The sequence below is a fragment of the Camellia sinensis genome, chromosome 7 (assembly GCF_055761805.1).
Source record: "Camellia sinensis isolate YWXY chromosome 7, ASM5576180v1, whole genome shotgun sequence".
NCBI lineage: Eukaryota > Viridiplantae > Streptophyta > Magnoliopsida > Ericales > Theaceae > Camellia > Camellia sinensis.
In genome coordinates this window covers 66,688,647-66,716,261 of record NC_138967.1, presented here as the reverse complement: position 1 = coordinate 66,716,261, position 27,615 = coordinate 66,688,647, and the positions used below count along the sequence as shown (strand labels likewise).

At 35.4% G+C, this 27,615-nt stretch overlaps 1 protein-coding gene and 1 pseudogene across 1 annotated transcript; both read left to right on the top strand.

The window, feature by feature from the left end:
- Window positions 1-26,191, top strand: LOC114256593 (uncharacterized protein At2g24330). The gene is made up of 6 exons (XM_028196274.2): window positions 1-195; window positions 1,595-1,870; window positions 4,927-5,071; window positions 23,844-23,953; window positions 24,703-25,141; window positions 25,609-26,191. The coding sequence occupies exons 2-6, from the start codon at window positions 1,598-1,600 to the stop codon at window positions 25,890-25,892; spliced, it is 1,251 nt and encodes a 416-aa protein (XP_028052075.2). The 5' UTR covers window positions 1-195; window positions 1,595-1,597; the 3' UTR covers window positions 25,893-26,191.
- LOC145795137 (zinc finger A20 and AN1 domain-containing stress-associated protein 8-like) lies at window positions 7,850-8,648 on the top strand (annotated as a pseudogene).
- Window positions 26,192-27,615: the final 1,424 nt, after the last annotated feature.

Sequence of the window (27,615 nt, the reverse complement as noted above, 5' to 3'; positions counted from 1 at the left end):
ATTGCGTCACGTATCATAAAGCAGAAGCAACCATAATAACCTTTCACATCATCAACCATCACCACCCCAAACATACCCCAGATTTCATTTGATCCAATACTATCTCACATGCATACCCACCTACCTACCTTCACGCCCCGCCGCTAATATTGCTGGGTTTCGTGTTCACGGTCGCCGTCAGCCCACCGCGCTGAGGTGAGTTACAAATTTTTGGTTTTGATTTTGATTTTGATTCGTCGTGATTGATTTTGTTGTTTCTTAAAATGTGCATGTAAATTCAATATTGACCTAATTACCCATAAAAGCTGAGATTTCTCAAAGAGAATGAAAGCGGAGGATCAGAAAGGCAATTGAATGTAGTTTTGAGATTGCAAGAAAATGAAATATGAGCAAAAGTAAAATCAACGACTGTTCGGAACTGGCCTCTGGTGAAAGGAAGGAGAAAATTTAAATTTTCTGATTTGTCTTTTTCTGTTTCGAATTCCCTCGATTGACCGTTTAAATGATGACAGAACTCATCTTCAATGATTTATTTGTTTATTTTTGTTAGAATTCTGTGAACCAATTTGAATTGAAGCGTGTTGATTTGGAGTTTTCAAAAATAATTTTTTGAGTTTTAAATTCTTTTTTTTTTTTTTTGGTACTTTTTAGTGATTTTTTAAAAATATTTTAATTAATTTTTAGTTTCATTTAATCGAGATATATTTAAAAATATAAAATTTTTACAAATTTTTGTAAAAATTCATTGAATACAATAACATATGAAAATATACTTAATTTTCATATTTTTTTGTATTTTTTTATATTTGGTGAATTTTTTATTTTTTAATTTTTTTTTCTTTTATAGATTATACTTTCCAAGTATATCTGTATCTAAAAAAATATTAAAAAAAATTGTGTAAAATATTAAAAAAATTTAGTAAAAACAAAAAAAAACACAGAATATAAAAACTCAATTTTCTGAAAAATGATTTAAACCAAACAAGCTGTAATGTAAGCTAGAATATATGTTATATTTGATTTTTTGACAGTGTTATTTTTTTTTTTTCAACATGTTGTTTGTTATGTTATATTATAGAAAGAACAACTTCATATTTGTCTGCCTTTATTACTATTATTATTATTGGGTTGTTGCAACATTGTATTGATGGAGTTGGTTATGTTCTCCTTGAAAGAACTTCTGTATTTTGTTTTTATTATGTATGCTAGAATTTTACAATTTTCACAAAGTAGATTTGAAGATCTTGCATTTTGTATTTTTGATCAAAAGGGCAAATTTTAAAATCCGTGTTATCAAATGCATTTTTTTAAAACTTATCAGAAAGATGATTGTCGTTTACTTTCAATAATTAACGCTTGCTTTTCTATGGCAAGCAAGAGGCAAGGCGCCTTTCTCTCATGTCTCAATGAATTTAGGCTATTACCTTTGATTCCCCCAAGTCACTGCTTTTCCATGATAAACTTTATTCCTAATATATCCATTCGTAACTAGTAGAGAAGATTGTGTAATTTTTGTCGTTTTTAAATATCTCTTAGTAGTGTAGATTTTGATGTCATGTGTGGAAAACGGATCTATTTCTTGTACTTACTTTAGGGAATGGCTGGAGAGTCCAATAATGCCCCGGACATAGGGGAAAGTTTGGATGTGCCAGCTACTGAAAAGAAAGACTCTGAGACTGTTGTAAAGAAGCAGAAAGGAGTAATATCTCGGATTTGGAATCAAATCTTTAGAGTACATGGTGATGATTTTGAAAAGAGACTGCAACACATTTTCAAGGAAGAAGCTGCTGTTCTAGCTAGAATGAAGAAGAGATCTCGACGTTGGAGAAGGATGACCAAGCATGTGATAATATTCTCTGTGATTTTTGAGGTAACCTGTGTTTCCTTATGTCTTTAAATAGGGACTAAGGATTGGTTCTTGCGGGGGATTCAACTGTTGGCTTGCCTCTGCAAAAATGGTTATTATTGATAACTTGGCATTTTGCATTGGAAGGGATGATCAGGCATCTGATAATGTAGACATTTAACATATACATTACAACTAACAAAAATATTTTCTACAAACTATTTTTATATATAAATTACATTTGTGTTCCCCTTGGTTCTTCCAACACTGTTCTATGTACTCCTGTCCCAGTCCCAGTCCCACGGGCCCCTGTGCTGAGACTTTGGTTCACAAATGGAAAACAAGAAAAATTTGACTAATTAAATCAAACTAAATCAAACCAAGCCTTGTGTCTCAATCAAGTAGAGTAAGCTACATGAATACCTTTTTTTTTTCTATTCAGCTCTATCAAGGGCAATATGCTCAATTAAATTAAACAAGCAAAATTTTACTAAATTAAATATTTTATACCTACTAAAAACCATATAAAAGCAACATAATATGATCCACGAGCAACTCTTCCAACCATTGTAGATTCACACCCAAATTTTTAGCAGAGTTTCACGTTCATTCTTGAACAAAGAAATACTTTTATTCCACCATAAATTCATAATACAATAAGAACTCTTTATCTAAATACTTAGAAAATTGTAGAGAAACTAAAAACTCCCTAAAAATTGCCCCATACAATATAGAAACCATAAAAGACTCAAAATCTAGCTAAACAGGTAGTTTCAAAGCAAGTAAGAGGCTGGATTATAGTTCAAGAATGAACTCCTGATCATCTCATAAAAGAACTCCATCAATAGGAAATTGTTTGAAAAAAGAAAACATAGAAATTCCTAAACAGTAAGAATTTCCATAAAATATGACTCTCTACACTCATATAATTTATTAATTCAACAACAGAAATAAGAGACCCGCAACAAAGCGGGCATGAAACAGCCTAACGTGTAATATCCTTAAAATTTCCCTGTACTAAACACTAATTCATTGTGAACATGTTCTTTCTCCTTCTTATTGCTTCTGCATCTTTGTCCAACATATTGCAAAATTACCAAATACCACTAACCAACAAAACCTAATAAAAAGTCATTAAATCTGTTCAATAGCATTATTACCTACAAAATATATTTTAAAAAAAGGACTCAAATGATGCTAAACATGATTGTGTAATGTCCAAGGTGTGCTTTACATCAGAGTCTTGATTTGTCCCTTATCTTGTTTACTTGATTTGCATCCTTATGTCTTTTTACCTAGTAAATATAATACCAATATACCCAAAAGATAATTTTCCCTTAAAGTTGTGTAAAAGTAGGTAATTATGCTGTTCTGTATTGGCTTGGGTTTTCAAAAGGTTACTAGTTTTAAAGTACATTTGACTCCTTAAAGTAATTTTGCATTCCTTTCCACTAACAGTAGCAGCCACTAAATATATGGCACCCTTTTGAATGCTTCCAACATTTCCCAACAGCGTATCTTTGTAGTCCGTCCAAACATCAACTGGGAAGAACCGGTCTACAACTTCTATCCCGTGACGAACGTATGTAAAATTTCAATTTGGATGAATTAGATACATTTACTTCTTAACGTTTCAAAACTGCCCCAGAGTGCTGAAGTAACCTTAAAATGTATTAATGGCTGAACAATTCCCATGGAGTTTTCCTTTGTAACAAAATGCTTCTTGATTATGTTACACGGACTCTTCAAAATAAATAAAATACTCATGTCGGACACCCAACACTCGGACAAGGGTATGGGATATGTGTCGGCTACTTTTCAACGAACACTTCTTATATAATTTGTATATAAAACTATTATTATATGTATATATTGTTGTATAATTGCTATAAATATCTTTTTGACACTATAAGTTACATATAACCCTATTTTATCTCACATACTTTATTAAAAATATAAAAATATGATTTTTTTTTGGCCGAGTCCACGTATCCTTAAATTTATTGTTTGATGGGTCTGACCTCTAGATACATACCCGCATCCGACACCCGTACCCGAGTCCATGTAACATAGGGTTAGTTTTTGGTTCTCTCAAATACAAGCTTCTCTCTATGGAGGAAGTACTGGTGTGCATTTTTTTCTTTTTCTATTTTTATTTTTTCTAAAGGACTGATTTCACATGTAAATAATTTGCCCCATTAAATTTACATTGCTAGTAGACTTAGGGGTGCAACTTAGGCAGGTTCAACCCGAGCCTAGTTCGAATTTTTTTAAGGCTTGTGCAAAATATTTTTGAATTAATGTGGGCTTTAGCAAAAATTTAGAAGGCTGAATTAAATTTGGGTGGGCTTAGGTAAAGACACCAAACAACCTGAAACCTAAATTATAAATATATAAAATATTAAATATACATACAAATTATTTGTTTTTGGATGATGTTAAAGTAATTTAAGTTGTTAGATCATATTGAATATAATTATATACACAAGTAACATAACACAAAACCTTACATTTTTCTTTTCTCGTTTAGAAACTATAAAGACCGCCATAGCGGCATATTGTTCTTCAATTCTTATCTCTCGCACATTGTTATTTGGTTTAATGTTATTAATAATTTTATTAAGAAAATGTTAATAGAGTCTAATTTTAGCAAATTAATTAACTTTGCTAAAAAAAAAAACACTCAAATTTATGACAATTTGGGCAACTTAGGCCTAACTTGGGTCGGGCTTGGACATACAATCTCAAGTAACAATTCTGGCTAAGGCAGTCTTAGGCAGCTCTTAGCACAACTCAGGCTAGGCTTGGACAAACTCTCAACCCGCCCAAGCCTGCCCAAGTTGCATCGCTAAGTAGACTAGGGGCTCGAAGTTAGAAGTACTTTTTGACTTTGATAACTAAAAATTAATCTTCCTTGATAGAGGAGTGCTTGATTTTCCTTTGATGTTGACAAAACGAAATTTATTTATTCTATTATTGTGGTTTTCAGAGTGTTGTTGCTTGGCAATAGCATATTATACTTTATGCAGTATTTTCCCTTGGTCTTTGAGGCTTTGTATTAAGATAGTTTCCATCGTCAGTTTATTGCAGTGGGTTATGCTATCATGACAACAAGGTCGTTAGAATTAAACTGGAAAATGAGGGCATTACGAGTTCTGCCAATGTTTCTGTTGCCAGTTTTATCTTCTATTACTTACTCAGCAGTAGTCACCTTCACAAGAATTTGTGAGTATCTGAAAACTCTTCCAGAATTTTGTTTCAACCTTAAGGTGTATCTTACAGGTTCATTGTAGTTTTTCTTTTTATTAATTTGTTTAAATTTTTCTCTCTCTCTCTCTCTCTCTCTCTCTCTCTCTCTTGTTTTTTCCCTTAAAATAACGTGGCTAATGATTTATTTGATGTGGGTCCTGTCTTTATGTTTTGGGTTTTGTATTGTTGCTGAGTTTGCAGTAAATATAGAATGCTGAATCCCCATAATTTCAAATTGTATTCTTTGAATCCTTTTGTTTTTCAATGATCATCAGAAGCCATGCTTAAATTGTTTAGTTTGTTTTGAAGCAATTCAGGATTGCAACTTCAGTACCCAGCTATGTTACATGAACTAGGGTACTGGTATATATCTAAGTGTCTGATTCATCAGGTGTAAAATAAATTGATGTATATTATTGATTGATTGTTATGATATGTTACAATGATTCCTATATATAGAAGAGTAGGTGGTAGTAGGTGGTAGTTGGAGTAGGTGAAGTGGAGGTGGTAGTGGTGTAGTGGGTTAGGTTTAGTGGAGTAGGTGAAGTGGAGGTGATAGTGGTGTAGTGGGTTAGGTTTAGTGGAGTAGGTGAGGTGGTAGTGGTGTAGTGGGTGGATTTTAACAGCCCCCCGCAAACTCAAGGGGGATAGGAACTAACCAACTTGAGTTTGGAGAGAGTTACAAAACAAGAAAATACATAAAAATAAAAGAGGATAGGAGACACTGTATGGTCGTGTCAGACCATTGGTGAAGACACTGGATGGTGGTGTCATAACTTTGTAGAGGACACTGTATGGGGGTGTCATAACCATGTAGAGGACACTGTATGGTGGTGTCATAACGGTGTAGAGGACACTGGATGGCGGTGTCAGACCGATGTAGAAGACAGTTTATGGGGTCATGTCGGACCGTTGTAGCAGACAATGTTGTGACAGTTGTGGTGACAGTTTACGGAGTCTTGCTAGACCTTGTAGAAACTAACCGGAATCAATGTCGGGACAGTTTACAGAGTCTTGTCGGACCCATGAAGGAGCTAACCGGAATCAATGTCGGGACAGTTTACAGAGTCTTGTCGGACCCATGAAGGAGCTAACCGGAATCAATGTCGGGACAGTTTACAGAGTCTTGTCGGACCCTTAAAAAGTCGCACCCTCAAAAGGTGTTGTGACAGTTGTTGTGACAGTTTACGGAGTCTTGCTGGACCCTTGTAGAAACTAACCGGAATCAATGTCGGGACAGTTTACAGAGTCTTGTCGGACCCTTAAAAAGTCGCACCCTCAAAAGGTGTGCCCAATCTATCAAAAGGCGTGCCATCAAAAGGCGTGCCCAATTCATCAAAAGGCGTGCCATCAAAAGGCGTGCCATCAAAAGGCGTGCCATAAAAAGGTGTGTCCAGGTTGGCGTCGAGCGCCGAGCGGCGCATGATGCGCGTGGCTGCCTTGGCTATTTAACCAAGGTTGATGCTGAGGCTGAGGCAGACAAAAAACTTCTGAAAATCCTCTGAAAAAAACTCTTCCTTTGCTGAGAGAGAAACTCTGTAATACTCGGTAACCAACCCGTCTCTGAAAACACTCAGCAACATGGCCTCTTCTTCCCGTCCAGCTACCCAGAACATGGCCTCCTCGTCCCGTGGTCTGCTCACGCTCTTTCCAGAACTGAACGAGTCCACAAGAGAAATAACTGGTGCGGTGGCCAGTGAACCTCAACCAAACACCTCTGGTTTTGCTCCGTTGAACTTTCCGATGCGGTCGGTGGAGCAAAAGATGGCGGTGCAAACTGATATTGAGGCCAATCAGTATACTCTGAAGTCATGTGTGGAAACCATGACTGCGGTCACAAACTTGTCGCACCGGCTGCAGAGCAAGACAAATGAGGTGCAACAGTTAAACTCCCAGCTGGCTCTGCTCCAACGCATGTATAAGGATGCGCGAGCAGAGATAAGTGTGCTAAAGGCAGAAAACAAGGAGCTGAAGCGGAAGGCCACCGTGATGTTCCGATTCGGAGGTCCGCCATATGCTGCAGTGGAGGAGCAGGGAATAGGGAACGTGCTCGGTGGACAAGGAAGTACTGAGGTAGCACCGTCAAGAGCCGCCCAGGACGGAGGCAAGAAGAAGAGACCAGCTGCAGAGTAGAGAAGAAAAATCCCGCCTGTGGATGGGTGTTTGGGGGTGATGTTTGTTTGTTTGTTTGTTTTTTTTTTTTTTTTTTATGTTGTAAAATTGTGATCGGGGTGAGCCCCGACAGGAATAAAATGAGTGTGGTGTGCAGTTCGTCTTCTTCTTCTGCTTTTTTTTTCTTCTTCTTTTTTTTTTTTTTTTTTTTTTTGTGTTGCAAAGATATAATAAGGAAAAAAAAAAAGTTTCGTGGCCCACGGTTTTGTGAAAACCTGCAATGGGTTTGGTAGTTGTGTTTGTATATATATATATATATATTTTTTTTTAATAATAATAATAAGAATAGATTAATGGCGAAAGCATGTGCCTCGGGGGATTGGAAAGTGAAAAAAAAGAGAGTGGAGATACATGTGCAAATCAATTTGTGTTTCGTTTGCTATTGCAAAAGATGGAGTAAAATAATAAAAAAAAAAGAAAAAGAAAGTTGAGTGGGCTCTCTCTCTGTAAACTGTGTGTGCAAAAGATGGAGTAAAATAATAAAAAAAAAAAAGAAAAAGAAAGTTGAGTGGGGTATCTCTCTGTAAACTCTGTGTGTGCTGCTACCTGTGTGTGTGTTCAATGATGAAGAGGTTGCTGCCGTGTGTCTCTGATATACCCCTCAATTTCTCCGATCATCGCACTATTAAACCTCGATTAAGGAACAACCTGGTTCGATTTTTGCGAGTCAAGATCGGCCAAAAACTCTCGTTTTGAAAACAGGACATTTGAATAAATGGAGTCTTCCGATAAGACAGGATGCCAAGCTCCAGAAGGACCCATCCTTTGCATCAACAACTGTGGCTTTTTTTTTTTTTTTTTTTTTTTTTTTTTTTTGGCAGTGCAGCCACCATGAACATGTGTTCCAAGTGCCACAAGGACATGATCTTGAAGCAGCAGCAGGCCAAACTTGCAGCTACCTCCTTCGACAATATTGTGAATGGTGGCTCAGGCAACAATGGGAAGGAACCTGTAGTTGGTGCTGCTGTAGATGTGCAAGCTGGACCAGTGGAAGCGAACACAAGCATTGTGTGATTCATCCTCAAGCCAGAGTTCAGAGGTGAAAGTAAAAGAGGGTCCAAATAGGTGCAACACTTGCCGCAAGCGTGTGGGTTTAACAGGTTTCAGTTGCAGGTGTGGAAATCTTTTCTGCACAGTTCATCGCTACTCTGATAAACATGAGTGTCCATTTGATTATCGGACTGCTGCTCGGGATGCTATAGCAAAAGCCAATCATGTTGTGAAGGCAGAAAAGCTGGATGTGTAAGAAGACTAGCAGAGACCCAACAAGCCAAACAGAGAATAGCAGCCAAAGAACCACCTTTCCGATCCGAGTCTGCACTGAAATGGGCAACCAAAGAAGCGAGGTGTGAGGCGAGTTCGAACACCAAGAGAGGACTGAGAGACTGAGAAGACATGATAAAATCTTCATATTTTAATATACTTATTTTATTTTCTAGGTATATTGGTTTTCACGTGTCGTAGAGGATTTCATGTGTTATATGCACGGACACCGACATGCGACACGACACGGACACAACACGGACACGCGAAAACGCAAATTTTCAAAAAATAGGGGACACGACACGCTGGGGACACGTTCAATATATATATTTTTATTTATTTATTATATGTAAAATTAAAAAATATAAATATTATTTATTTATTTTAATATCAAATATTATTCACAAATTAAATTTTTTTTATAAATAAAAATAATTTATTTAAACAAATAATAATATCTAAAAAATAGAAAAAAGGAAAAGAAAAAAAAAAGAAAAAAAAAAATTCAAATATATATCTAGTATATAATATATATACTATTATTATTAGGATATAAATATATATATGTATATATATTTTTAGTGAATGATATATATATGTATGTATATTATTAGTATATGATATATAAAGCGATCGATGGTCAAACGCCGAAACACGATAGCGAGAGCGAGAGCGAGAGAGAGAGAGAGCAGATAGCGATCGATAGTCAAAGGAGAGGGCCGAAACACCATAGAGAGAGAGAGAGAGAGAGCATAGAGGGAGACGACACAGACGAGGAGGACGACACAGACGAGGAAGACGACGCAGACGAAACGAAGAAAGAAGAAGAAAAATGATGAAAAACAAAAGAAAAGAAGAAGATCGAAGGAGAGATTTGAAGAATCGAAGAACATACCTGATCTAGGGCTCCATTTCAACAGGTTCTTCACCCTCTCTCTCTCTCTGTCTTCAACAGGTTAGGGTTTCTCTCCCTCTCTATCCATAACATGTCCATAGCGTGTCCAACAGTGTCCAAACGAGTGTCCGGCTGCAAAAATTCAAAAAAAAAAAGGGACACGTTGGGTAGAGTGTAGGACACGTGTCCACCGCGTGTCCGTGTCCGACACGTGTCTGACACCCAAACGTTGCCTTAGGGGACGTGTCCGTGCTACATATATGGTTAACTCGAATTAAAAAATATGCTTGCTAGGCGAAATTTCATTTGTATATGTCAGACACATTCTATACACTTACCCAAGTGTTGAGTGCTGGATACAGGTACTCCATACAATTAAAAAAGAGTCCATCCAACATAGGTACTTGTTATTGGATATATATATTATTATCAACAATGAGACATTTTATTAATAAAAGGAAATGTGAAAAAGAGTACAAGAGGGAGGATAAGAAGTCCACCAAAGAAAAAGGAAAGAAGAAAACAAAATTTCATCTCACAAACAGCTCTCCAATTCACACATCCAAAGAACTCCTGCTTTCCTATTACTGTCAAAGCCCCTATAATCAATGTGAAGTATTTGAATACATCAGAGTGAAGCCACACATTCCATCTCCTTCATGTAAGCAACAAGGCATGAAAGAATAAGCGGTCCATGTTTTCCTCATCCCTTCTACACAAGACACACCATTGAGGAAGTAGTAAGATATAATTAGGTCTCCTTTAAATCATGTCATTGGTGTTAAGCTTCTTATGAGCTAGAGACCATGCAAATATTTCAACTTAAGATGCACACATGCTGCCCAAATCAACTTGTGAGAGGTACATTTAGATTGTCAATAATATTTCAAAAAAGACTTGCAATTGAATAATCCTGAAGAATGAATAATCCACACCCTTTCGTCAATAGCCTTGCACTGAAAGACACTCTCTCAAGGTAGGCAACAAAGAAACCAATTCATCATCTTCCCAATCGTTTATATTCATAGCAAAAATCAAATTTCCAAGTAATTGGCATCAAGAAGAAGCCACAGAAACAATGAACATTGTGAGACAAAGATACAACCGCTGGAACAAAAGATCAAATGAATCTCCTCCTATCAAACATCCTCTCAAAAGCGAATACTCTCTCCATTTGCAGGTGAAAAATGAATGAAACGAAAAAATTAAGATCCTGAGAAATACATTCCAAGGAGAACGAGAATTCCCCCAAGTAATCACATGAGAGTCCCACCCATTGGCCTGAATCGTACACTACTATCCATTGGCTTGAATCGTACACTACTATCCATTGGCTTGAATCCCTTACTACTCTTGATAACGAATGCCATAAAGAGTTATGTTTCATTGGAAATCTCTATAATCACTTCTCAAGCAAAGTCATATTCTTAGTTACAGTGTTACTGAAAATGAGACCGCTTTCATTTTTGGAAGGGAACCACATCCCAACAAACCAAATGATCTTTCTTTCCCTCATCACTACCTCCCCAAAAAAAATTCTCATTATTTTTTCAATCTTATTAGCTATCATTGGAACTTTGAACTAGTATAAATAATAAATAAGTACACTAGACAAAATAGATTGAACCTAGTATATCTTTGACCTCATGAAGTCAAAGCCTTTGCAACCCCTCTATCTTTTCCCAATCTTGTCAATTAATGGATTCCAAAAGGTTTCGCATATAGGATTACCCCCTTCAAGTAACTCTAAATACTTTCTATACTTATTTTTATCAGCAACTCAAAATACTTTAGACAAAGACTCAATGGAACATCCCGACAAACCAGCCAATCTAAGCAACCTGTGATGTGACATGGAAAATTAATTCCCACCATGGTACTCTTTCTCATGTTTACCTCAAGCCCAAAGACCAATTAAAAAATTTTCAAAATAGATAATAGATTACCCATTTATTCTTCTCTCCATAAGAGGAAAAAAAAATGGTATCAGATGCAAACTGTAAATGAGACACAAAAATGCTATACCTCCCTACAAAGAAGCCATCCGCTAGGCCCAAATCCTTGATCCAATCAATAGACCTACCCAAAACATCAACCACTAAGGTAAATGAAAAAATGGATAAAGGAGCACCCTGCCTAAGACATCTAGATGCTTTAAAATTGTCACCTACCTTACCATTGACTATAATTGACAAATTACATGATGATGAACAATCTTTAATCCATCTTTTCCATCTAACCCCAAATCCCTTCTTTTGCCAAAAAAAAAAAAAAAAAAAAAAAAACTCACTCCACACGATCATATGCTTTTTCAAAATCCGACAACATTTCAACAAAGGCTCCTTGAGAAGAAGATATAGTCCCCCCAAAAACAACTCTCAACCGCCTTGCTAAAACACTAGCAGGAATTTTATACTATGAGGTAACTACGTTGATAGGCCTAAAATTCATAATCTTCAAGAGTTGCAATTTAATTTACAATAGAAAGAAGAAATAAAGAGAAGAGGAAGAAAGCAAATAGAACACAGTGTATGGCTAATGCGAGAAACCCATAAAAAATTAGGATTCTCTCCGTAGACGTTTATATTTTTATTAGTAAGATCTAAAGTACATAAATGCCTCTTGAACTAAACTAAACCCTACCCTATAACAGTTGGCCTTGTTGAGAATCAAACATATAAATGATGCATTTGTACAATCATTAACAACTGCATTCTTTTTTCAACTCTGCAAAAACTTCTATCAAATCATGTTTAACAATTTCCCAACTAGAAACTAAGGTTACTTGCAAACTTAAAAGCATTGCCAATGCACACTCACCAACATCTAGTCTCACCAAGATCCCCTAAAAAAATATTTATAACTTAGTTGCACAAAGTGGGAGCGAGCAACATACAAGAGTAAGTGTGGGAGTGCCTTAGGGAACATTAATGAATTTTGTATATAAAATATTTTTGTTGCTTAGTTATAATGTGTATGATAAAGTCTACATTTTACATTACCGCTTAAACTATTAAGCATGAATATAGTAAACTCTCATTACAAAAATAGCAATTTATCACCAATAACATATTACTCAACCAATGTTGTGAATCTCATACTGTACTGCCAGACACGATTTTAGATATACTGTTATGACAGAAAAATTGTATACACCACCTCCAATTTCATTCTGATGTATATACGGACTATGTTAGTATATCTCAGCTATCTCAGTTGATTTTGGGCATACTAGGCGTGTTGTTCGTTCCATCTAGCACAACAAAATAAAAAATAAAAAAGAGGGAGAGAGAGAGAGAGAGAAGATGGATGATTGAGAAAAATGGCAGCATATGAACCAATAAGCAAATCAGCATCAGTGTTGATGAACATTGGCACGCAATATATAAATCAGGTGCAAAGAAGGTTTGTTAGCTATTAGGCTGTCTTTACTATAGGAGCAAAGGTCTCCTGATAATCAATGCATAAGTCTATGCAAATCCCTTGGCAACAAGCCATCCTTGTATCTCTCAACTATTCCATACGCTTTTTGCTTCACAGGAAACACCCATTTACAGCCCATAGGCTTTTTTCCCTCTAAAAGAGACACTAACTTCCATGTGCCATTCTTCTTTAGAGTTGTCATCTTTTCTACCATAGCTTCCTTCCACTTAGGATCTGTGAGTGCTTCTTTCTAACCTTGTGGAATAGACATAGAATACAAGGAGGAAACAAAGGCACGATCTGAAAGAGACAACAAGTCGTGAAGTAAATCAGGATGATGTCAAGTAACAGATATTATCCCATGAAGAGCCCTCCTCGTCAAACAAATACTCAAAGATCATACTATTAAGCTCCCACCAAGTTACCCAAAAAAATTGCGTAAAAAATACAATCCACAAGAATAATGCTTTATCATTGCTCCCAAAACCCTTGGACTCAATCAAAAGCATTTGAGTGAGAGGATCATAGCATTTATACCCTTTCTGAGTAGCGGAATACCCATTGAATCACATCTCACAATGCTTGAATCTAGTTTGCCACGTGGGTGTTTAAAGACATGTACAAAACACATAACCAAAAATCTTAAGTGAAAGGGAAGAAACAGAGGGATTACCAAGGAGAAGCACAAAGGGAGTCTTAAACTGAAGAACACTAGACGGTATACGATTAATAAAGATAGGCAACACTAAGAACTGCTTCACTCCGAGAAGATTTAAGAAAATTCATGGTAAACAAAAAGGAGCGACCTACTTCGAGAAAATAACGATTCTTACGTTCAGCAATTCCATTTTGTTCAGAAGTATCAACACAACTCGTTTGAAAGGGATTGCCATGTTCATCCATGCAGGCTCAAAAAGCTCCACAATATACTCTGTTCCATTGTCACTCTGAAGAATTTTCATCTTTGTATCAAATTGAGTGCTTACCAATTTGTGGAAAGCTCTAAAACAAGAAAAGACTCTTTTTGTTATGAAATAAATAGAACCATGTAACACGGGAATGACAATCAATAAATATGACAAACCATCAATAACCATCAATAGAAGTAATAGGCAAAGGGCCCCACACATCAGAATATATAATCATAAAAAGAGAAGTACTTCTATTAACTGAAGAATAAACAGAGCATCTATTTTTTGCAAATTCATATGCATCACATACAACTCCTATGAAAAAAAGTTTAACTAAGGGCTAGTTTGGGTAAACCTAAAATAGACAAAAAGTCAAAATGTTATCACTATTCACAAATTAAAAATATAAAAAAAATAAATTTACACAAAAAAATACAAGCCAACTCACTTCTGAAGTGATGGTACAATCTGACTTGGTTGTACAAATTACACAGGCGGGTGCACAAACAGGACGGTGTTGTTCGGCCCGTGGAGGCCAATCACAGGTCCCATTTTAATAATTTGAACCGTTCAATGTGTAGAGCTCGTCGACTAATATATGCCTATAAAAAATCACGTTGATCGGATATCGATAGTTATATGATCAAATCAGTTTTGTATAAAAAAAGACGGTGAACAAATTAACAGTTCACAAAAAACTAATCCGATGAGATAGCTATCAATATCCGATCAACGTGATTTTTTACAAGCATATAGTATTCAACGAGTTTTACACATTAAACGGTTCTGATTATTAAAATGGGACCCGTGGTGGGCCCTTACGGACCGAACAGCACCATTCAATCCAATCTCGGACTGGAGGCAAGCTTCTCCTATACATGTTCTGAAGTATGCTGCCCACCGTACTGGCTATAAGTCTCAATCACTGTCAATACGCCTTGTTCTATATTAGGGGTAATATGGTAATTTTTCTATTTTATACAATATTTTAAAACACATTTTTTTGTAAAAAGTCAAAAAATTATCCCAAACATACATCTTTTTTTCTTCTACTTTTTTTATCAAAAAGTCAAAAAGTGCACTTATTTAGAACACCCCAAACAATCCCTTAGAGCTTCTCCAAAACATCAAAAGAAGGATGGCCCAAATATTGATGGCACTGATGTGATTGATGCAAAGTTGAACTAGTATATGTGAAAAGAGTCTACCTAGAGGACAAAGGTGGAAGTGTGGATGGAGATGTAGCATCTAAAAAGTATAGGCCACCATGTGCGTCACCACTGCTAATTATCCTCCCCGTACCTAGCTTTTGAAAGATGTGATGTGTTGAAAAGAATGTGAGAACAATCTTCTGTGTAAATAAAATAACTAGAAATAAATTTAAACAAAATAAATAAATAATATACCGGATTTATTTTGTCGAACCAAACAAAAATTACAAGACCAAGTCGAGTGTGTGACACTCTGTCCTTAAGACAGATTCGCCCCGCTACGGTGCTTACGGTTGAGTGGCGTCTATCTCCCAGGATACAATGATCTTCACAAAATTGTTGTAGCACACCAAACAAATTTGTACGACGAACCAAACCTTGTGTTCTTATACTCTCTTAATTTTAATTCTAAAACTAGAATGTAGAGAAATGCAAACAAAAATAATTTGAACAGCAAATAGAAAGTTGGAGACTGTTTTTTTTTTTTTCTGATCTCATCCGGACTGCTAGAAAAGGATCAATATAAATAGGCAACTTCATGCCTGTTAGAACAGCCCGAACAGGCATGAACAGTGGTCAACAGGTGCCACCTGATTTGAATTCAACAGTTTCAAATTTATTTAAACAATTCAAAAAAAAAAAAAAAGAAAACCATTGGAGACAAAATGAAAGCAACTGTTAAACTATTTGAATAGTTTAAACACTTTCTTTTTCAAATTGTTTACTGATGGTGGACCAAGTCAAACCTGTTGGAGCATGAATTTATTTAAACTATCTCAAATATATATATAATATACTAAATGAATATATATATATATATATATATTAAACTATTGAAATAGTTAAATAAATAAATAAAGAGGTACAAACTTTAGGAAACTTCTTAGGAACCTAAAATTTAAATTTAGAATTAAATTAAATTAAATTCCCACAATTACAAATTTTAGGAAACCACTTAGGAACCCAAAATTTGAATTTAGAATTAAATTAAATTCCCACAATAATTTTTTATTGAAAAAATTCAAAAGAATTTTTATCTAAAAAATTAATGTTAAATCTGAAAACGACGTCAACTTCCCATTCACTTATAAATGGTTTTGACGTTCCGTCTTCACCGTGTGACTTGCCACGCGGCAAGGAACACATCACCTCTTCGGACCCAATCCAAAAGACGTTTGGGGCCCACTCAAATTTGAGCTAAAAAATATGCTTATATTAAACTATTTTTCCAACAATCCCCCACATGAGTGGAATTTGACGGAGAGAAAATGCAACAACATGATCTATTACAGAGAGTACAGAAATTGGAAATATTCTGCAAAGGATAGGTAGCTTTTGGCTTTGAACCTTCCCTTGTGAGACACTATCGGATTTACTAGCTAACCAGTGAACATGATGTCTTGAACTGTTCAGCCGTTTGTGTAAACCAAGACAATAGAACTCACACAGTATATCTCTAGACACAGTTTAGTTCTCACTATTGTGTTCATTTTGGCCCTGAACAACCTGGTCTTCATGAGTGCTCTAAAGACTTGTAGCCCTTCACAAGTCTTATAGAACCGGCCCAGTTCACACTCACATAGGTAATTCTTATGAAGAGTATCCTGCCATACTCCACTAGGTTTACCTAGATATAAGAATCATTAAAATTTTACTTAACCTCAAACGCTGTAGACATCACTATTTCATCAAAGAAATGTGTAGGAGTAAGACCCCCCAGTGATCCTTCTGAGTCATTCACAACTCGGTTGTCCCTTTGAACCTAGATCTTGGGATCTCCAGTCAACTAGGTTGGGTTGCCATTGTGGTAACTCTTATTTAATAGGCTTGAGTCCCATTCCCCTCGATGAATTCTCAACTAACTCTCTTGCTAACCCTTTGGTTAGTGGATCCGCTATGTTGTCTTTTGACTTAACATATTCTATGGAAATAATTCCATTAGAGAGTAGTTGTCTCACGGTGTTATGTCGACGATGAATATGTCGTGACTTACCGTTATACATATGACTCTGTGCTCTACCTATAGCTGATTGACTATCGCAATGTATGCATATAGCAGGCACCGGTTTTGGCCATATTGGAATATCTTCAAGGAAGTAGCGAAGCCATTCTGCCTCTTCCCCTGCTTTGTCTAAAGCTATGAATTCTGATTCCATAGTAGACCTAGCAATGCACGTCTGTTTGGAAGATTTCCAAGATACAGCCACCCCACCAAGAGTAAAGACATACCCACTGGTGGACTTTGAGTCTCTTGTATCCGATATCCAATTTGCATCATAGTATCCTTCAAGTACTGCTGGATATCTAGTATAATTCAGCCCAATGTTACGAGTAAATCGGAGATATCTTAGAACCCTTATAATTGCTTTCCAGTGTTCTACTCCCGGATTACTCGTATATCTACTTAATTTACTTACTGCATAAGCTATATCTGAGCGAGTGCAGTTCATCAAGTACATTAAGCTTCCAATAATTTGGGCATACTCTAATTGAGAAATACTTTCCTGTACATTCTTAGAAAGATACAAATTAATATCTACAGGTGTTCTAGCAAGATGATCATCATCTTTGTTGAATTTGTCAAGTATTTTCTCAATGTAATGAGATTGTGACAAAGCATATCCTTCTGATATTTTGGTAATTTTCATACCAAGAATTACATCAGCAATGCCCATGTCCTTCATGTCAAAATGTTTATTCAACATTTTCTTGGTAGTTTTAATCATGTCGTTATTACTACCTATGATGAGCATATCATCTACATAAAGACATACAATGACATAACCTTTGTCCGTGTTTTTAATATAAACACATTTGTCACACTCATTAATTTTAAATCCATTTGACATCATTGCCTTGTCAAATTTCTCATGCCATTGCTTTGGCGCTTGTTTTAAATCATATAATGATTTAACCAATTTACACACTTTTTTTTCTTTTCCTGGAACAGAAAACCCTTCTGGTTGTTCCATGTAAATTTCCTCATTTAACTCACCATTTAAGAAAGCGGTTTTTACATCCATTTGATGAATTTCTAAATCGTATAGAGATGCAATGGCAATTAGCATTCTAATGGATGTTATTCTAGTAACCGGTGAGTATGTGTCAAAGTAATCAAGACCTTCTTTTTGTCTAAACCCTTTGACCACAAGTCTTGCCTTGTATTTGTCAATTGATCCATCCGCTTTCAATTTTCTTTTGAAAATCCACTTGTACCCAAGAGGTTTACAACCTGGTGGCAAGTCCACTAATTCCCAAGTGTGATTTTGCAAGATGGATTCAACTTCACTATTGACAGCTTCTTTCCATAAAGGAGTTTCAAGACTGGACATAGCCTCCTTAAAAGTTAAAGGCTCATTTTCTAACAAATATGTTAGAAAATCTGGACCAAAAGATTTTGAGGTTCTAGTACGTTTACTACGTCTAAGTTCCTCTTCCTCATTTTGATCTAACTCTTATTCTTGATCATGTTCTTGATCCTGACTAGTAATAGCATCAAAAGATCTTTTATTAGTACTAGTCTCTTGTCCAGTCTTCTTTGGAAATACATGTTCAAAGAATTATGCATTCCGAGACTCAATAATAGTATTTACATGCATTTCGATATGTTCTGATTTATGAATCAAAAACCGATATGCACTACTATTCTTAGCATAACCAATGAAAATGCAATCAATGGTCTTAGGACCTATCTTAGTCTTTTTAGGACTAGGAATAACTACTTTAGCCAAACACCCCCACACTTTTAAGTATTTATAGGATGGTACTCTACCATGCCACATTTCATAAGGTGTTTGATTCACTTTCTTTCGGGGTACTTTATTTAAAATATAATTAGCAGAAAGTATTGCTTCCCCCCACAAGTTCTGAGGTAATCCAGAACTGATTAACATGGCATTCATCATTTCTTTTAAAGTCCTATTTTTCCTTTCAGCAATTCCATTTTGCTGAGGTGAGTAAGGACCGGTGGTTTGATGAATTATTCCATGTTCTTTACAAAACTCACCAAAAGGTGATTCATATTCACCACCTCTATCACTTCTAAGTTTCTTGATTTTCTTACCAAGTTGATTTTCAACTTCATTCTTATATTGAATGAAAGTTTCCAAAGCTTCATCCTTGGTTCGAATTAAATAAATATAACTATATCTAGTATAGTCATCTATAAAAGTGATTACATACTTTTTCTCACCTCTGGTTTGAATTGATTTAAAATCACAAATGTCACTATGAATTAATTCAAGTGGTTCCGTACTTCTTTCAATTGAATGAAAAGGAGTTTTAGATAATTTTGCCTCAACACAAATTTCACATTTATGATTTGAATCAATGTTAAATTTAGGTAAACATTCCATATTAATTAATCTACGCAAAGATCCATAATTGTCCTAGTCTACCATGCCATAAATTTGAAGACTCAAGCAAGTAAGAAGAAGATGTATTATTAATAACTGAGGGTACAACGGTCATTACATTTAATTTGAAAAGGCCATCAGACATGTAACCTTTTCCTACATACATCCCGTTTTTGGTAAGTACAAACTTGTCACTTTAAAAAACTAGCCTAAACCCATTCTTACTCAACAAAGATCCGGATATTAAATTCTTGCGAATGTCCGGTACATGCAGCACATTGTTGAGAGTGAGTTCCTTTCCAGATGTCATCTTGAGTACAATCTTTCCTTGTCCTTCAACTTTGGAAGTTGAGGAGTTGCCCATAAAAAGTTGTTCACCATTGTCCACTGAAGAATAAGATGTGAACATCTTTTTGTCGGCACAAATATGACGAGTAGCACCAGTGTCCACCCACCATTCTTTAGGATTTCCGACAAGATTTGCCTCGGAAACCACTGCAGAAAGATTGATGTCATCGACACCATTGGAAATATTGTCCACTTCAGTCATGTGGGCTTGAGCAGGCTTCTTGCTTGTTCTTCTTTTGCTTTTGCCTTTGCTACGGCAATCTTTGGCCCGATGTCCCTTTTGTCACAGATGTAACATTTGCCATTAAACTTGTACTTTTTATTTTCCCTCCCTTTAGAGCCTTGTGATGAACTTTCTCCAGAAGACTTTCGTTTCTTGGTTTTTGAAGCATGTTCCACCACATTTGCCTTAGACTCCATAGGAAGCTTACCAGCCCGCTTTTCAGAATTGCGGTTGTCCTCCTCAATCCTCAAACGCACAATTAACTCATCCATAGAAATTTCTTTGCCCTTGTGTTTGAGGTAGTTCTTGAATTCCTTCCAGCCTTTTGGTAATTTTTCAATTACGGTTGCAACTTGAAAGGATTCACTGAGAGACATACCTTCTGCGTGAATGTCATGCAGAATGAGTTGGAAATCTTGAGCTTGACTGATCACAGTTTTTGAATCAACCATTACAAAATCCATGAATCTGCCAACCACAAATTTCTTTGAGCCGGCATCTTCTGTTTTGTACTTTTTCTCCAACGATTCCCAAAGTTCCTTTGCTGTCTTGATTGGACTGTAGACGTTGTATAATGTGTTGTCAAGTCCGTTCAAGAGGTAATTCCGGCAAAGGAAATCGGTATGTTTCCAGGCATCAACCGCAGCAACCACTTGCCGGTCGGTTTCATCCTCTTTCAGGATAGGAGCATCTTCACGGAGGAAACGAGCCAGGTTCAGAGTTGTAAGATAGAACAACATTTTCTGTTGCCATCTTTTAAAGTCAGTTCCTAAAAACTTCTCTGGCTTTTCACCGTGATTTACCGGTACTGTTACAACAGGAGAGGGGGTTGGCGTCATTGCAGCCACCACAGTAGTACTTGTTTGGGCATTAGTTTCAGTAGCCATCAATTCTAATATATAAAACAAAATTATAATTAGAATTTACACTACATAGAAAATTAAACCAAATTCACAGAATTAAATTCTGTAAAAATAAAAGAAACAAAAATGTAACTTTTATTTTCCAATTAATTTGAAAATAAAATAAAATTTTATTTAAACAAATTAATTCCACACAGAAAATTAAATTCTGTAAAATAAAAGAAATAAAACTATAACTTTTATTTTTCAATTAATTTGGAAATAAAATAAAATTTTATTTAACCAAATTAATTCCACACAGAAAATTAATTTCAGTAACACTTCAATAATTAAAATACTGAAAACAGAATTTTAATTAATGAAAACTCAGAAAATAATTTCTAAAAAATCAAAATTAATTTCCTGACAAATTTCCACAAAAATATATTCTGAATTGTTAATGACACCAGTATCGTACTACTAGTTGTCAAAGAAAAGAGACAGTATATTACTACTATCTATCAAATAGCATATAATCACTATTTGTTTTTCCAATCAGAATATTATTTTGTAAATTCACAGAAAATAATTTTCTTCCGAAATTATTTACGAAGAAAGAAAAAAGGAAAACAAACGAAAAATTCTGTAAACAGAATAATTCGAATCTGTCTTAAGATTGTGAGAACAATCTTCTGTGTAAATAAAATAACTAGAAATAAATTCAAACAAAATAAATAAATAACATACCGGATTTATTTTGTCGAACCAAATAAAAATTACAAGACCAAGTCGAGTGTGTGACACTCTGTCCTTAAGACAGATTCGCCCCGCTACGGTGCTTACGGTTGAGTGGCGTCTATCTCCCAGGATACAATGATCTTCACAAAATTGTTGTAGCACACCAAACAAATTTGTACGGCGAACCAAACCTTGTGTTCTTATACTCTCTTAATTTTAATTCTAAAACTAGAATGTAGAGAAATGCAAACAAAAATAATTTGGACAGCAAATAGAAAGTTGGAGACTGTTTTTTTTTTTTTCTGATCTCATCCGGACTGCTGGAAAAGGATCAATATAAATAGGCAACTTCATGCCTGTTAGAACAGCCCGAACAGGCATGAACAGTGGTCAACAGGTGCCACCTGATTTGAATTCAACAGTTTCAAATTTATTTAAACAATTCAAAAAAAAAAAAAAGAAAACCGTTGGAGACAAAATGAAAGCAACTGTTAAACTATTTGAATAGTTTAAACACTTTCTTTTTCAAATTGTTTACTGATGGTGGACCAAGTCAAACCTGTTGGAGCATGAATTTATTTAAACTATCTCAAATATTGAGATATATATATAATATACTAAATGAATATATATATATATATATATATATATATTAAACTATTGAAATAGTTAAATAAATAAATAAAGAGGTACAAACTTTAGGAAACTTCTTAGGAACCTAAAATTTAAATTTAGAATTAAATTAAATTAAATTAAATTCCCACAATTACAAATTTTAGGAAACCACTTAGGAATCCAAAATTTGAATTTAGAATTTAATTAAATTCCCACAATAATTTTTTATTGAAAAAATTCAAAAGAATTTTTATCTAAAAAATTAATGTTAAATCTGAAAACGACGTCAACTTCCCATTCACTTATAAATGGTTTTGACGTTCCGTCTTTACCGTGTGACTTGCCACGCGGCAAAGAGCACATCACCTCTTCGGACCCACTTGTGACTTGCCACGCGGCAAGGAACACATCACCTCTTCGAACCCACCCCAAAAGATGTTTGGGGCCCACTCAAATTTGAGCTAAAAAATATGCCTATATTAAACCATTTTTCCAACAAAGAATATCACTGAGAAGTTCAAAGAACGAGTAAGACTACTAAGAAAAACTAAAGTAGTAGATTATTTAGGAGCATGTAAAACAGAAGAGAGGGAAAGAGTAGAACAATGAATGAAACCTTCTCTAGACACTGAAGATAAGGAGCCATCAACTACCCTTACTTTATACTTACCAAAACAAGGAGAGTAAGAATAGAAGAGATTAGACAAACCTGTCATATGGACAGTAGCTCCAGAATCTATAATCCGAGGACAAGATGAAGAAGCACTAAATGCACTCATAAGAATACCTATACGAACAAAGTGGGAAGAAGGGGTAGGATCAGAAGCTATGGTAGAAGAATCAAGCCTAACCGTCATGCACCTGATAGTCATCACTAGAACAAGAAGTGCTCAAAGAAGCCTCAGACATGCACATGGGAACACACAATGCCACTATGCCCTCGGGTAAGATGACCGTTCAATCTCCAGCAGTACTCTCTAGTGTGACGATCCTTCCCACAATAATCACATTTCAGCCTCTCATGATCTCTATTGTTACTCTTTCCACTTGACTTGGGCTGATTTGGCTTTCCATTCTGTGTGGTAGGAGAAACTGCCGAAGCAGAGTGATATTGAGTAGAAGCATGAACCATAGCACTGCATCTGCTCTCCTCTTGCATAGCAATGGCATAAGCCCGTCTCACTGTAGGAAAAGGATGTTGACCTTGAATCTGAACCTAGATCTGATCATACTCCTTATTAAGTTCAACAAGGAAGTCATAAACTCGTTCTTTCTCTACCATCTTTTGAAAAATCAGTGCATCTTGAGAGCAAACAACTTGAGAACTCTCACTGTAATCCAATTCCTGCCACAAGCTACTAAACTTGACTCTCCATCTTATGCAACCATCTTGCTATCTGCCAAATCTTAAATAATCGAGTGTTTTACCCTCATCATACTTACTATTTCAGGAGCTAGGTTAAACGGGTGCTGCCCTGTTATTCTTAAATTGCTTGTCATTGTGTGTACTTGTTATTTCTAATAGTTTATGGGAACAATTTCCATGCCAAAAATGATATTGATTCAAGATTTTTTTTTCCTTTGCTTCTTGATATGCAAAAGATACTTGCCTGTGCATCTGCATGTTGATGCTTTTGGTCTAGGGCTTGATATGTGTCACATTTCTGATGTTTTAGTGGAATACCATACAAGGGTATCGTGATTAGATATTGACGTTCTCATTTATTCATGTATTCTTATGTGATCATATAGGCGACCGTAAAGACCAGAAAACCTTGGAAAGGCTTCGGGCTGAAAGGCAAGAAAAAATTAATGATCTTAAAGAGAAGACAAATTACTACACTACACAACAGTTGATTCAGGTGATATAACTAAGGAGCAAGTAGTGTTCTATTCTTTCATTGTTGTTTCCTGCAACTATTTGATAAATCCTTCCTGTGGAGATTTATTGTAATATTTATATTTTGCAATTAGTTTTCAAGTGCATAAGATTTATCATCTTTTTTGGCTCTTTTTGCTCTATCTACATTAATAGATGAGATTGGATATTTTGTGAAGAATTTTAATGAAGAAATGCATTGTAGGTTGATGATTTTTATTTTTTGTTTTTTAGATATCTACCAAATAAATCTTGAGTGTTAGAAGGAATGAGAATTTATATATTCAAGGTGAAATAGCTCATAAAAATGAAATGTTGGAGAAATTCATTTAGGAAAATGAATTGGGATGGACTTGAGAGTATTTGAGTTATTATCATTTTGTTTTGGGAAAATATCATATAAGTCGTACTTTTCTCATGAATTTTTGATTTAGTCCCCTATTATCACCAGGTTGAGAGGTCTGTTCCATGTGTTAATAGAACTAAATGGAAATTTCATGAGAAAATTAGGACTTATTAGAAATTTCCCCTTGTGTAATTAGTTTTAGTGGGTGGGGCCTACTTTTCTTTACTATTAATGGTATGTCTCTATATTCATGCTTGTACAGTTGATCTTTGAGGGGTTATCTTTTAGCATTGCATCGTGTTGTCTACTGTACAAATGTTCTGCAAATGTAAAACTTGCTATACCTAAAACTGAATTGTGTGCTTATTGCAAAATTTTGAATGCAGAGGTATGACACTGACCCAGCAGCGAAGGCAGCTGCTGCAACTGTCCTTGCATTCAAGTTAGGTTCAGATTCTGGCTTGAAAGTGTATGTGGGAGATGAGTCTAAGCTCCATGCCCATGCCCCCATAGGAAAGAGCAATGATGTCGAATTTGTTCACTCTAGTGGGCTCCGAAATCGAAAACAGTCACTTACAAGATCCAGTAGCACAGGGGGTACTGTATTACAACAACATTGGGATGAAGAAGAAGAAATACTCCATAATACAGGGAATAACAGTCCTGAGATTACTTCTAATCTTAATCAGATGGTTGTTGAACATCATCCAGGATCGACCACCGCACTTGATGGAGGATGGTTTGCTCGGATTGCAGCATTGCTCGTGGGTGAGGATCCAACACAGTGTTATGCACTTATATGTGGGAACTGTCATAAACACAATGGTAAGTGGACTGTTTGTTTAGGCTGGAAAATGTTTTTTTGTATTTTCTGGCATTTGGTACAACTGAAATCAAAAGCCAACGAAAAATGTCTACTTGGGCAGAAATTGTTTCCCCTTCTAAAGGTGGAAAACGTTTTTCAAATTGAAGTCTTAATAATGTCACCACACTATTGCCACCACTATCACCACCACTACCACGACCTTCATCACCATCGCCCCACCACCACCACGTTCGCCACACTACCCCATCACTTCCATTTCACTGCTGCCACCACCGCCACTAATGCATCCATTAGTACATTAATTTCAATGATGCAACCTAACATAGGATAACCTTTTTTTCTCAAATAAAAAAAAAAAAATCTTGTGTTAAAATAAAGAAAAGAGAGACACTGCCAACCATATACAGTTTAGTTGCAGAATGTGGTGAAAAGAACGAAATAATTTGTCCTCTTTGTTTTTGCATAGGGCTTGCAAGGAAGGAAGATTTCCCATACATAACGTACTATTGCCCCCACTGCAATGCCCTGAATGGGTCAAAACATCCAAATGGTATTTCTGGTTCCGACTTGCCTGGTATGAGCTCCTTGATAACAGGAGGCAATATTGACCCCATCAACAACATTGGTAGAGTTACGATGACTGACACTGACATGACACCTGTAAGTAGTAGCCCAGTGGCTCTATCTGCTGTGGAAACCATTGAAGGAAGCGAAGCGGTTTTGTCTGGGGTTCCAGATCCAGTTAGTTAAAGGCAGACTTCGTGACGCCTGTGCATAGAGCTTCATGTTTTAGGTAACTCAAGAGCGTGTTTTGAGTGCTGGCTGGGACTGTAAATGAGTTTGTGTTTGGTTGTGTAATGTTAGGTTTGTTAATTGCAATCCTAGTTTGCTAGGGTGTCTATGCCATTTTAAGTAATAGCTTCTTGGCAAAGTGCTTACGTTGCTCTTTATGTTGTGATTCTGAAAGTACATCTATATACAAGTAGGCCTTCATTGCCACTTGAGATCAAATATCAGAAGAAATGGAAAAAAGTTACTTTTGTTGGTAATGTTTTCGTGAAATCACGGTCTTTTTTAATGTTGTTAGGCGGTTAGTTCTTTTAAACTTTTATTTTACCTCCTATTTCTTCTTCTTGGTATTCTTTTATTTTCCTTTTCGTTATTTTCTTCCTAGCTTTTGAATGAGAAGTAAACTTTGTTTAGTTTTGTTTTGTTATAGATAGGCTGTATTTGTTTGGAGGGATTAGAGGGGTGTATTGAATTAAGGGTAGCATGTGAGGCCTATGGTTTAGAATTTGTCTCCAAGGGACTACCAATCCTAAGTTTTATTTGGTCGGATTAGCCATCAGAACCAGATTATTAATCGCCCATATAGGGAATATTCAAGGGATTAGGACTCCCCTCTTGGATTATCTTCTTCCTTGAATTTTCTCTCATTCGTTATCTTACTTTTTAACCAAATAATTCGTGATATATAAATAACTTCAAATAATTTTATGATACTAAAAAAGTACTTATTTACTATCCTTTAATCCTATTTACAAAACAAACTTGTGTAGACGATTTTTTTTCTTAATTGAGTTCTTTTTATCAATATGTGGTATTATTCACTGTCATAATATTGATGATCCAATAACTTTCACACATGAATTATCTATTTTTGGATTTTGGTTTAATTTGTAGTGATTTGGATCAAGTCATTTTTGTTTTGGATATGGTTTAGAAGGTTTTTTTTTTTTTTTGTGAAAAAAAGTACATAAAAGTAAAGAGATAATAGAATTTAAATAAGCCAATAAGTCAATAAATTAACTTTTTTAGATATTGTCAAAAGAGACAAAGCAAGTGTTGTGTTCTTTCCTTAAACTAGATTTGAGTACTTGGGACATTGTTTTGTTGGATTTGTTTCATCATAATAGTCACAACCTTTCAAGATTATCTTCAACCAAACCTTCAAATATAAAATTGCTAATTTTTTTTGAAAGCCTAAGTGGCATGTTGACATCTTTAAAAATAAATATTCCACCCAATATGTTAAATTTTATTATTTCGTTATATTTTTACTTTAAATCTTCTTTTTTTCTACTTAACTTCAATTTGTTTATTCAAATTTTTAGACAAAACCTATTTAATGTGGATCCTACATAACAAACACAGCAAATAAAACAATTCTTATGTGTTATTTCATATGCCAAATGCCACTGAGGAAATGGCATTTTGATTAAAATTTATAGATTTATAAATATTACTCTGAGTTGTCACTTAAGATTTGACATCTTAATTGAAGATATTTTTAATTCGTGATAATCTAGAGGCTTTTCCCAATATAAGCCTTTTTTACATTGTATTTCCAAAACTAGGCCAACTTCTGACGGAATTCCAAAACTAAGCTAAAGCGCCATTACTATTCGTGCTTTTACTGTTAGGAGCGCAAAAGTAGATGAACAGGAAAATCGCTATTACAAATCGCGACTTT

What these genes read in the sequence shown, in the direction of transcription:
- LOC114256593 (XM_028196274.2), top strand. Translation starts at nt 1,598, where the DNA reads ATGGCTGGAGAGTCCAATAATGCCCCGGACATAGGGGAAAGTTTGGAT. An exon ending in TATTCTCTGTGATTTTTGAG is followed by an intron (nt 1,871 to 4,926) that starts GTAACCTGTGTT and finishes TTCCATCGTCAG; the next exon opens with TTTATTGCAGTGGGTTATGC. An exon ending in GAACTGTCATAAACACAATG is followed by an intron (nt 25,142 to 25,608) that starts GTAAGTGGACTG and finishes GTTTTTGCATAG; the next exon opens with GGCTTGCAAGGAAGGAAGAT.